The sequence below is a fragment of the Drosophila santomea genome, chromosome 2L (genome assembly GCF_016746245.2).
Source record: "Drosophila santomea strain STO CAGO 1482 chromosome 2L, Prin_Dsan_1.1, whole genome shotgun sequence".
In the NCBI taxonomy this organism is placed as follows: domain Eukaryota; kingdom Metazoa; phylum Arthropoda; class Insecta; order Diptera; family Drosophilidae; genus Drosophila; species Drosophila santomea.
The window spans coordinates 18,731,052-18,743,577 of NC_053016.2; the positions used below are offsets into that span (position 1 = coordinate 18,731,052).

At 52.0% G+C, this 12,526-nt stretch overlaps 1 protein-coding gene across 1 annotated transcript; it reads left to right on the top strand.

Annotated features, from left to right (window-relative positions):
- The first annotated feature begins 2,839 nt into the window (after positions 1-2,839).
- Positions 2,840-4,336, top strand: LOC120451738 (segmentation protein even-skipped). The gene is made up of 2 exons (XM_039635650.1): positions 2,840-3,062; positions 3,140-4,336. The coding sequence occupies exons 1-2, from the start codon at positions 2,924-2,926 to the stop codon at positions 4,150-4,152; spliced, it is 1,152 nt and encodes a 383-aa protein (XP_039491584.1). The 5' UTR covers positions 2,840-2,923; the 3' UTR covers positions 4,153-4,336.
- Positions 4,337-12,526: the final 8,190 nt, after the last annotated feature.

The window sequence follows — 12,526 nt, forward strand, 5'->3', positions numbered from 1 at the left end:
AAAAGAAAATAAAATATACCTATGCTGTTGGGAATGTGCCCAGGGGTTTCACAATAGATTTAAAGGAAAATTATGAGCACATGTGCACAACTAATAGGGTTCGCAAATAAAACTCACCTGCTTAGATCTATGAATTTAAAAAACCGTTGTAAATCCTGCGTTGGCACTCTTCCCAAAAATGCGTCTGCGAGGACTCCGCGCTGAATCACTTACTCAACCCATCCCGTTCGCGCAATCATCATAAATGTTGGTCTTTTTGCTGTAATTGTTTTATGGCAGAAATTACTCAATCATCAAGCATAATTCCCTCGTTTTCGCCGTTTTATTGCCAATTTTTGCACCGCCTCGCCTTTTTCCCGCCCTTCCCTCATCGTTTTGCGAATCTCCGCCATTTCTTCGGCACTTCTACTGCGCGGACAATCCGGCCAGTGTGTTGGCCATTTACTTGCCATGATGACGGGCATAATCAGCGAGATCGGCGCTTTGTGAGTGCAGAATGTGCAATAAAGCGGCAACAATTCGCCTTCCCCTATTCCGAGTATTGCCAACCCGGGCAACTGCGAAAGTGTTTGCGCATCGGAATCAGAATCGGGAAAGGAGATTGAGCTATGACAGAGGTACTGGCAGGTACTCCCGCTGACGGACACTTTCGCCTAACCAAGCGAGCCCAACCCATCCCAATCCAATCCCAATCCCACCCGATCGCCATAAAGGGTATTTACTGTCGCTGCCGCAGAGCCTCGCTTGACGACTTAACCCAAGCGGTCGTTCCGCGTCCATTCTCCGGACGGAGTCAAAGACAAAGGCCGGCGGAGGTGGACAATAGGCAAGGTTGTTGCTTGTGGGTAGGGTTCGAGCTCTGAGCCTCGAATCTCGCGAACCTCGAACTTCGAATATTGTAAATTCAATATTGAACCTTTCCCGGGCAAGAAGGCTTGCATGTGGGCCTTTTCCAGGCCGGCCAGTAGGTAGATGGCGAGTTAATGCCAATGCAAATTGCGGCGCAATATAACCCAATAATTTTAACTAGCTCGCAGGAGCGAGGCATCCTTGCATCCTTCCCGGTTACAGTTACCCGGTACTGCATAACAATGAACCCGAAACTGGGACAGATCGGAGATGGTGGTGTGTGTGTGTGCTTCTCGCTGTGTGTGCCGTGTTAATCCGTTTGCCATCAGCCAGATTATTAGTCAATTGCAGTTGCAGAGTTTCGCTTTCGGCCTCGTTTCACTTTCGAGTTAGCCTTTATTGCAGCATCTTGAACAATCGGCGCAGTTTGGTAACACGCTGTGCCCTAGCCCTACTTTCCCCGGCCAATTCAGCGGATTTAGACGGAATCGAGGGACCCTGACTGCACTCGGTTCGTTATATGAAACCGAAAACAAAACCGTAACCGGGTTGCAAAGTCAGGGCATTCCGACGATCTCGCCATATCCATCGCCATCACCATCGCCATCGCCATCTTCTGCGGGCGTTTGTTTGTTTGTTTGCTGGGATTAGCCAAGGGCTTGACTTGGAACCCGATCGCAGTCGCAGTCACAGTCACAGTCGCAGTCGCAGTCCCTTGCCCTTTTCATTAGAAAGTCATAAAAACACATAATAATGATGTCGAACGGATTAGGGACGCGACTCGCAAGTCCAGGCAGCGCAATTAACGGACTAGCGAACTGGGTTATTTTTTGCGCCGACTTAGCCCTGATCCGCGAGCTTAACCCGTTTGAGCCGCCAGTCGAGCAGGTAGTTCCAGCCCACACTTTTTTCGCCCATCCATCCCCCGCTTGCGCAAGTGGCAAGTTCGCTGCCCCAGGAAAGGAGGAGGATGAGAAGAAGGAGGAGGAGGAGGAGGAGGCACTCTGTCCGCTGGCCTGGTACAGTCGCCGCTGGGCATGATTATATCATCATAATAAATGTTTTGCCCAACGAAACCGAAAACTTTTCAAATTAATTCCCGGCAACTGGGTCCCCATTTCCATTTTCCATTTTCCATTTCCCGCTTGCTTTTCCTTTTCCTTTACCACGTTCTCCGGGCACGGGCGGCCATTATCTCGCTACAGCATGCTACGGATCCCAAATGGTTATGGCTGGACACCCCTCCCGCTCCAACGGGGTTGATGGAGCCCCCAAAACCCAGCCAGCCATGGCTGCAATGGCAGCTCGACAGTGTGGGGCTGTTAAACGTGCGGCATAATATTAAGACTTCATAAAAGCGCAAATAATTCGCTGGCAGGCGATCGATAACTACACATGTACATACATACATATCTATGTATATCTATATCTACTGGGGTACACACTGGGCTGCACTACCCGACCCGACTGAGCGGCATTATGCCATATCATTCTTGATGAAGCCGATAAAATCCCATTATTAAGGGGGCCGCCCGTCCCGCTCGCTCCTGCGGAGCAGCCGCCTGCGGGCGGGCGAGACAAAAGATTCGCTCATCCGCTATGAATACCAAATCCAAATCTGTGTGCTCTCTCTCCAGGTCGGCACTGCCATGGCCAGCAGAGCCAGCAGAGCCAGCATGGCCAGGACCTCCTCATGGTCCTCCCGAGCAGAGAGCGCTGCTCCCATCCACAGCTCCTGCTCCTCCGCCTTTGTCCCGCCTCGTTATCGCCGCTCAGCACCCAGCAGCCATACAGCCAAGCAGCACCACAGCGCATCCACTCTGTCCAGCAGCAGCAGCAGCAGCACCGCACGATTAGCACCGCTCCAGTCAGGCTGTCTCGCTCGCACCTGCCTCGGCCGCTGCGATTGGCCGCTCCCAGCGACGGCGGCCATTTGCCTGCGGAGCGCAGGGGTATAAAAGGGCGCGGGGTGGCTGAGAGCAGCACACTCGAGCTGTGACCGCCGCACAGTCAGCAACTGCCTTCGTTAGTACTCCGAGAAAGCCGACTTTGAATCACAAGACGCATTGCAAACATGCACGGATACCGCACCTACAACATGGAGAGCCACCATGCCCACCACGACGCCAGTCCCGTGGACCAGAAGCCCCTGGTCGTGGACCTCTTGGCCACCCAGTACGGCAAGCCCCAGACGCCTCCTCCCTCGCCAAATGGTAAGTTTGATGAGAAAACCGAGCACACGGGACAAGTTACTTACTCCCAATCTCCTCCTCTCTCTCTTTCCAAACAGAATGCCTATCCAGTCCGGACAACTCCCTGAACGGCAGCCGCGGCTCGGAGATTCCCGCCGACCCGTCGGTCCGCCGCTACCGCACCGCCTTCACCCGTGACCAGCTGGGTCGCTTGGAGAAGGAGTTCTACAAGGAGAACTACGTGTCCCGTCCCCGCCGCTGCGAACTGGCCGCCCAGCTGAACCTCCCGGAGAGCACAATCAAGGTGTGGTTCCAGAACCGCCGCATGAAGGACAAGCGCCAGCGGATCGCCGTCGCCTGGCCCTACGCAGCCGTCTACTCCGACCCCGCCTTCGCCGCCTCCATCCTCCAGGCCGCCGCCAACAGCGTGGGCATGCCCTACCCCCCCTACGCCCCCGCCGCTGCCGCCGCTGCTGCCGCCGCCGCCGCCGTGGCCACCAACCCGATGATGGCCACCGGAATGCCGCCGATGGGCATGCCCCAGATGCCCCAGATGCCCACCATGCAGATGCCCGGACACTCGGGACATGCCGGCCACCCCTCGCCCTACGGACAATACCGCTACACGCCCTACCACATCCCCGCCCGCCCGGCTCCGCCACATCCCGCTGGCCCTCATATGCACCACCCGCACATGATGGGATCCAGCGCCACGGGATCGTCGTACTCCGCCGGTGCCGCCGGCCTCTTGGGCGCCCTGCCCTCCGGCTCCTGCTACACGGGACTGGGTGTGGGCGTGCCCAAGACCCAGACGCCGCCGCTGGACCTGCAGTCGTCCTCATCGCCGCACTCCTCCACGCTGTCGCTCTCGCCAGTGGGATCCGATCACGCCAAGGTGTTCGACCGCAGTCCAGTGGCTCACTCAGCTTCTTCAGTTCCTGCTCCCGCTCCCGCTCATGCTCCGCTGACCACCACCAGCCCGCTGCCCGCCCCCGGCCTCCTGATGCCCAGCGCCAAGCGGCCCGCCTCCGACATGTCGCCGCCGCCCACGACAACCATGATTGCGGAGCCCAAGCCGAAGCTCTTCAAGCCCTACAAGACTGAGGCGTAAGCCCTCGATTCTCGATCCTCGATCCTCGTCCCGATCCTGCACCTGCTCCTGGTCCTGCTCCCCCAAAGAGATTGTACAAACTAGCCTTAGTCAGCCATTCTATTTATTCCCGAAGATTGTACAGATAGTAGAGTAGCTAATTGTAGTCATAATTAAGGCGCAAAATCAAAAATAAATGCGAAACTATACGAAAAATTGAAAACTATACGACACTCTGTTCATTTGCACTACCTGGCAGGGGGTGAGGCCCATATCCATGGCTATATACACACATATACCTGAGCCACGTCGCTTTTATGGACCTGGCTCTCTGGATTAGCTGTGGAGAAACCTGGCGGGACAGCTGCTCCGCGCTGCTGGCTTGTGACCTTCCTCGGGAAACTGTGGCAAATCGAACGGAAGATTGATACAGCGACAGAGCGGCAGAGCGGCAGAGCGTGCCGAGAGTCCTTCGGAGTGGCCACCCACAACCAGGAGCGGGAGTAAGGGTTCCCGGCGGGGGAAGTGCATAGAAAGGGAAGGGATGGGAAGGGAAGGGAAACGACATCCACGGGGGACTGGCACAAGCCATGGGCCTATTAATGCGATTCGAGCAGATCCAAGCGGGAGGGCCTATGGAACTGCAGAGCCAACAGCCAACAGCCAACAGCCACCATGCTGGGCGGCGACCTTGGCGAGGAGTTGGACCCACTCCCTGCCACGCGTCAGGTTGCATTGCCCATGGAATCAATTTCGGTGTCCTCGGATTGGATTGGGCTCGGCTAATTAATTGTCACCTCACCCGTTGTGTTGTGTTGTGTTGTTTGTCTGTTGGTTTGTTTCTTGGCCCTGGCCAACAACTAGTACTGTTGGCCTTATGTTTGCTTTCTCTCCTCCACCGCCAGGCAATTGTCATAATTGAGAAATCATCGGAAGGACGAGCGAGAGCCAGTGCGAAGGAGAGCTGCTGCCAGAGTCCCTTTCGAATCAAATCCCTATTTAATTGCCGTGCAAAACATGTGTTTCAATTGCTCAGCCAGGGCGCAAAGGGGTGTCAATTGCTCATAATCCCGCAGCTAAAAAACCAGAGTCAGCCAAAGGCAGGGACTCGAACTTAACCCAACTGAACTGAACTGAACTGAACTGAACTGAAGTGGAGTGGAGTGGAGTGGAGTGGGTAAACGGTGCGAAGCACAAGGATGTAGATAGATGCTGATACAGCCAGATACAGCCAGATACAGCCAGTCACCACCCTGATCCCGGCTGTGTCTAATATCTAATTGAGCGCCTGGCATCAAAACATGTTTTGACACTTGCCAGCCGAGCCAAATGGGCATAAAAAATGGTCCGTGAAGTGCTATCCTTGGAGTTGGAGTGGCACACACACCCCTTTCTTTTCGCCCGCCTCGGCCTGGTGTTCTGCTGGTGTTTTGCGGAGTTTCCTCTCGTGCTCTCACTTGGGGGATGCGAGCACACAAGTGGCAGCATTTTATGATTTGATAATAAAGATACGCGCCACGGTTCCGCCCTGGGGAATTCCCCAGCAGATACGGATTCGGATACAGTAAATTAAAAAATAGCCAAACAGGAAATCTCTGCAGGATTGCCGGCGGGGGAATCCAATTGCTGGGTGGTTGACGTGGCAGACGCAGGTTGATAATTAATCATGTGGGGATTAGGAATTAGGGATTAGGCTTGTTGAAATCCAGAAATCATCAAGTTGTTTATTGCCAAATTATGCGACTAGCTGCCCGAATGGCAGGCGAGAGGATTAGTTTGTCCAAAGGGCAGATGGGAACTGATGAATCCACATACATTGATCGGATCCACAGCTGCTCGTCCGGCGGCATAAAAGAGTTAACTGATTTCAAGGGAATAAATGCGATATTATTATCAATTAGGCATTCGCCTCTAATTCAGCATTGTCTCCGCCGCTGAGCCGAGATACTTCCAGCGTTTATGGGGGCAATCAATGCTGGATCCAGTGGATACATGACCGCGCAGATGCCCAAATGCCCAGATACCCAGATACTTGGATACACAGCCATGAATGAGTGCCACTTCATGCGAAGTTCTCCCACGAAACAATGCATTATTTAAGAGCCAAGGCTCTATACATTTACCATATGATGTGCAAACAAAATTAAGTTTTATTGGGGCGTGATGAGTGGTGAGCGAGGAACTAGGGATAGTTTCGAACTCGGCTCTCGAGGATGGGTTACTGTTTCTGTTTTTGTTTCTGTTTCTGTTTCAGAGTCTGTTTCTGATTCCGATTTCTTTTAATAGTGAATTAGCACCTCGGAATCGGACGTTTATGGCGCAAACTCTCCTCTGGCCATCTGCGGAGCCGACAAAAGGCACCTTTTGTGGCGAAGACGACCGCAATTCGGACTCTCCATCGATTTATGAGCTACGAATTTCACACTAACTGTCAATGAATATAAAGTGATCATCAGAGGGCGAGGCGAAGAGGATCTGCAGCGGAGATCAGACCTATGGACACGGCGAGATCTGAGGATGGAGCCGGCAATCTGGGTGTTATCCAATCCCATGCCGAGCCATAGAGAGCCATAGAGAGCCAGAGAGATTCCCAGAGCTGGACTCGCCTTTTCCATTCACGTGGTAATTGCAGTCGAGAGCTGAGAGCGCTAAACGAAGTCGAAAATGCTTTATGACCCTGCCAATAGATGAGGGGTTTTGCAATCAGCCAGCGCATGAATAAACATCTTTGTAAAATGATGATGCCAGCACTGAAATAATTTCACACGTTTCTCGCACACACAGCTTCTAGTGTGTGTATGTGTCATGAGGCCAGAGATTCGCATTCAGACTCGGAGACTCGGGGACTCGGAGTCGAAATCGAAATCGAAATCGGATTCAGATACTTTATAGGCATGCTGTTTGCCAATTTGCACGCTGTCCATTAACGGACCATGCGCCGTTTATCGGACTCGAATTCGAGCCATTCTGCCATTTTCACGGATATTAACGCACTGATAATCGCGACAATCAAACTCGTGTTTCGCCAACAGTCCCAACATCTCCATACTGGGGGTGGTCTCCGCTGGGTGTGAGTGTTGCGAATGCGTCGCCAATTGGTCAGGGTTCACTGTAAATGGCCGGCCAAATGGGAAGCGGCAGTCGAGGGCCCGAATCAATTGCCCTGATGGATGCTGCGGCTGTCCAGAGCTGCAGCTTTCCGGGTCACTCCGCGCTGGGGCAGGAGGGCTATAAATCCGCAGGCCAGATAATGAAACTAGAATGATTGAGGCAATCACTGGTGTGGCCAGCAGCCCGCTGGCGGAGGCTCCTCCGCTCTGCGCATGTCCTGGGTACACACTGCTCAGCCACATTGCGATAGATACAGATGTAGATGCAGATACAGATACAGATACAGATACAGATACGTATGCGGATACGGATACATAGAGAGCACTTTACATTATGTGGCGAAGGACTGGCGATTACCGATTCCGCAGTTCAGGACCTCTAGATTTGCGATCCTGCGCACGACGTGTCAACTTTATTGCGGTTTGACTTTGCCGCGGCCCCTCGCAACTCACAATCGTGTCCTGGAACCCTAGAACCCAGGAACCCGGGGCTCCGGACTCCGGACTCTGGACTCTCCATTTCCATGATTTACAATTCTCGTTTTTTTCGCGTTATTTTTTTAGGGGCTTTAATGACCGTCGTAAAGCCGCAGGAGGACTAGGACCAGCACTCTGCTCACATTTCGCGCACTGATTCTAAAAAATGAAATCATTTTTTCTTGAATTTCTCGGCGCGCCTCGAGCAGGACTCTTTGTTTTCGGCCGGGCAGTTGTCCTTTTTTGCGCTCGGCTCTCAGTTTTTTCGGCCAGCGGGCATTACCTACACGGCGTTTTATGGCGGAGATGATATTCGCCAGGGATCGGTTCCGTTTTTTAGGCCATAAAAATTAGGCGGCATAAAAAAACTGCATTGGAATTCTAGTTCTAGTTTCAGGTTTTTAGGTTTCCAGGTTTCCGACAGCCCGGATAGATTCGCAATTCGCGGAATTCGGAAGCGGAACAATCCTGGCCGACCTTGCCTTTTGGCCAGGGGCCGTAAAAAAATTGACTCGCTGCGGTGCGCGGAATATTTTTTAAATCTGACTTTCCAACAATCCTGATCTGGGTTCGAATCTCGGTCCGAATCGTAAAAAAGCAGAACAAAAAGCGCGCATTTTCGCCTGCAAATGATCTGTTAATGGGCCACAAAACGGGCTAAAAAACTAAGTCACAAAGTCACAAGGTTGCAAGGTTGTCCGCCAAATCGACCGGGTTAAGGATGTATGTGTGTCGGGACGTACCGAGAAGGACGCAGGACACTCAGCACTTCAAAGCTTCCAGCGCCCGAAGGATTCCCCCGAAATCTCACCCGGCTGGCGGGGATCCCCGTGTGATCAAAAACCGCCGGCTGCTAACGGCCACAAAAAGCAAGTGACATGCAAATTAGGCGGATTACCAGCAAGCGGGCAGCAAGGTCAGGCCGCCCCTAATGGGCGTGACCGCTGGATCTCCCTCCCCTCCCTAATCGGCAAAGGAACCGCCAACGGCAGCAGTGCCACCACCACAAGCACCGATCCAGTGACCTTCGACCTGCCGCATTGTTATCTGCGCGCAGCGATTTTTTCTTCTTTTTTCACAGGCCATTTGCGAGCGCTCCTGCTGTCCTTGGTGTCCTTTTAGCATGCGTGTCCTTTTTAGCATGCTAAAAATCAAGCGATCGAAAATCTGCGCGATCTTAGCCGGAATTGGGATTAGTCGTTTATGGCCCACGCCTTCAATCCATAAAAGTCCATAAAACACTAAGCGCTTTGCCTAATGTACGTATGTATCTCTTGATATCTGGAAATCTCACTATCTGAATATGTGGCTTTGTATCTGTATCTGATTCGGTATCTGTATCTGTTGCTGTTGCTGTGGTGAATAAACAACTTCTTAATGCGATGCCGCTCAAAATGGAGCCCACTCATCCCCCATTGGCAGCTAGGAGACTCGATGGGCATCTGGAAGCGGGGGAAGCCAAAAATATACCCACATCCCATGGAGGCCATCAATTAGCATACAATTAAAAAATGCTTAAACAGGGAAATCGACTTGGGATGCGAGTGGTTATTCCACAGATGCAGCCGCAGCCGCAGCCGCAGCCGCAACAGCATTTGTATCTCCAAGTGGCGGGCAGCAGATCAAAGCGACGACAACATAATTGCTGCTTCACTTCACAGTTCTCAGGCACTTAAGATCTGTATGTTGCATATATAGCTGTTGCGAGTCCGGATCTGCAGCCCCTATTCCCCTATCGATCTTCCCTTTTTTGTCTGACTGACGGTGGGCCCTTGAGGACCCATGGCGCCTGCTAATTGAGATCGCGGCGATCCTTTGGATGCCCACTTGAGGAGTGGTCCTTTAACGGGAGACGCGCGGAAGTGCAGGACTTCCTGGTGTCCTTGACGGACCGGAGCAGCTCTAGATCTGGATCTGAATCCGGATCGGGTTCGGAATCGGGATCGAGATATGCACAATACGGTAATGATAAGCAGGAGGACGCACTGTACCCGTACCTGATCCCACTGATCCCCGGCAAGTCCGAGGCAAATCCACAAATATTGTCAACTCTTTGGCTCTAATCTGAGGCCTAATCACTTCCCTGAAACGCATAATTGCGCCGCGGCTTTTGATACGCTCCTGCGAAGGAGAAGGTTGGATGAAGGGAAAGGATGCCAGCGAACCGCAGCCAAGTGGCAGTCGAGATTGGCAAATCCGCCAGCGGACAATGCCCAGAGAATGGGCAACAAGTAGCGGCGAATTAGCAATCCTATCATGCTTTTATGGCCAGGCAACTCTTGCCCGCGCATCTCAGTTCATCCGAAGTTCACCCGAAGCGGGACCTGGTCCAGTGCCCCGTCAACCCCTTTAGGGCGATAATCCTTCTAAATGTTTGCATTAATTTCGAGGCGTGGACGGATTAGGGCGTGCTGGCTGGGCGGAACCCGCAGCAAAAACCGCCGAGGACACTGCACCGACTGACCTGCAGCCTGCTCTGTGAACTCTAATCCTTTCGCATTTGCAACCGACTGACTTCTGCCCCTGACTGGGTCCGCCCCTAATCCTTACGGAGAGAGTCGCGAGGTCCTGGCCCGGGTAATGGGATTATCTGCGATTACCCCAGATGATCCGCAGAAAGTCAATCTGGTTCAGGGGCTAATTGTCAGCGAAGTCAACTAAATCCAATCCTTTCGCGCCCCCTTCTGTTTATTTGTTTGTTTTCGTTTGTTTTGAGAATTTCTGGCAATTAAGTTGCCCGTTTTGATGCGCGGGGGCGGGTGCATCAAATCCTTTCGGCATACCTGTCCTGCATATATCCTGAATTCCGCATCCTATGGATATCCAGATACCCAGATACCCAGATACCCAGATAGCCAGATATCCCAAGGCTGCAAAGTCAACAATTCGGCAGCAAATTTCCCTTTGTCCGGCGATGTGTTTTTTAGCCATAACTCGCACCATTGTTTGGGCCAAGTTTTTCTTCTGCCAAATTGCGGAGATGATGCGGGGATTATGCGCTGATTGCGTGCAATTATGGACATCCTGCGAGGCCGAGAGGAACTTCCTGCTAAATCCTTTCATGCGCCTGCAGAACCCCTTTGTGTCCCGTTCGCCGGGACGGGTCCTTGACGGGTCCTTCGACTAGCTGCTTACAGCAGCTTGCGTAAAATTTCATAACCCTACGAGCGGCTCTTCCGCGGAATCCCTGGCATTATCCTTTTTACCTCTTGCCAATCCGTTGGCTAAAAAACGGCTTCGACTTCCGCGTAACTGCTGGACAACAAAGACAAAAAACGGCTAAAGGACAGCGATTCCCAGGTAGCATTGCGAATTCCGCCAAATTAAAGGACTGGTTATATAACGGGTTTATATGGCCAGGATCTCTAGGATCTCCAGGATCTCGAGGATCTCGAGGATCTCCTGGACCTCCACAAGCTGCGGAAAACAGCAGGCTCTGTTTTGATTTCTGCAACTTCAGTTAATTGCCGGATGGCCAGCAATTGCCGGCAATTATAAAACGGCGCAGATGTGACTCGGCTTCCATATCTAACTCTGTATCTCATGCCGAAAATCGGGGGAGGGGTGGGATGCGTGGGTGGATGTCAGGGGGCGGGGGTTCAGCGGGTGATAAATGTGCGTGATTTGGAATGAATGCGCATCGATTAAAACCGCAGGGCAATCAATTTAGCGCCTTTTACGCCAAATTGGCTCGTACACAACCAATTAATGTCAGCGGGTGAACTGACACCCTCGCCCGCACCCGCACCTGCACCCCCCTCCGCCTGTCGGCCATCCACCCCCGAAAAACAATTACAACAACGAAGACAAAGGGAGGGATTCCGCTCAATAAACCTCCAATAAAGCGAATCCAGCGTGAGGCGTCGACGTCTAATTGCTGTTAACTCGTCAACTAGGAGAACGCTCCATCCTCGACTCTGTGCGCCTCCTTGGAAGTCTGATTAAACGGATTCCAGAAGCCAGATGTACAGTCGTGCGTCCCTAAGGCGGACTGGGAGTAAAGAACATCGAATCTTTTGAAACCAGCGCAGTTTGCCTTCATATTGCGATGTTTTATATTTGTATATCTATAGGTTATCAGACTTAGGCTTATAGCACAATAGTTGCAATTTAATAGAAATATGTTACGTTTAATTTCATTGCTAGATATGAGATGCTTTGGAGAAAACACTCATATAAAATGTATTCCCTGAACATCTTCACTTGGAGCTTTTCCAAGGGGTAAGTGCAACTTGAATAAATTATGTTAACTTTGTTTATGCGTTATATCATAGTTAGTACGTGATTACCAGAATACAGGCATTTGAAACCAATCATAGCCAATCTGCTACTCAGAGATGCTCATTTTATGTTCAATACTAAATAGTTTATGAAGGAAGAATTACAGTTTGTCGTCTACCCAAAGTGAATAGTCATACTTATGAAGAAGCAAGCGAGTGAAATAAACAAAAACCCTGTGAATAAATCAGAGTTAAAGATGTCGCACTGTACATCAGAGTATGGGTAAGAGGGGCGGGCGAGGCGAGCGCTGTTTGCATCATACACCGCAATGAATGAGTGCCCCATAATTGTGACTTTGGGTCTGGGGCGGTGCCTCCGCCCCTCCCCCCCGCTCTACTGCATCCTGCGTCGCGGAAGGCGACGGCCATCTTTACCAGCCACCCCAACTCCCCACCCCTGCAGCGCCCTCATTTCGAACAAACTGGTTTCCGCTCTCCACTTTCTTTGCTCTCTGCGCAGGCGCTCTTCGAAGACAAGAGACTTGCAGCCGATTGGTGGAATTCGTTGTGCGCTTCTATGGAGTTTGC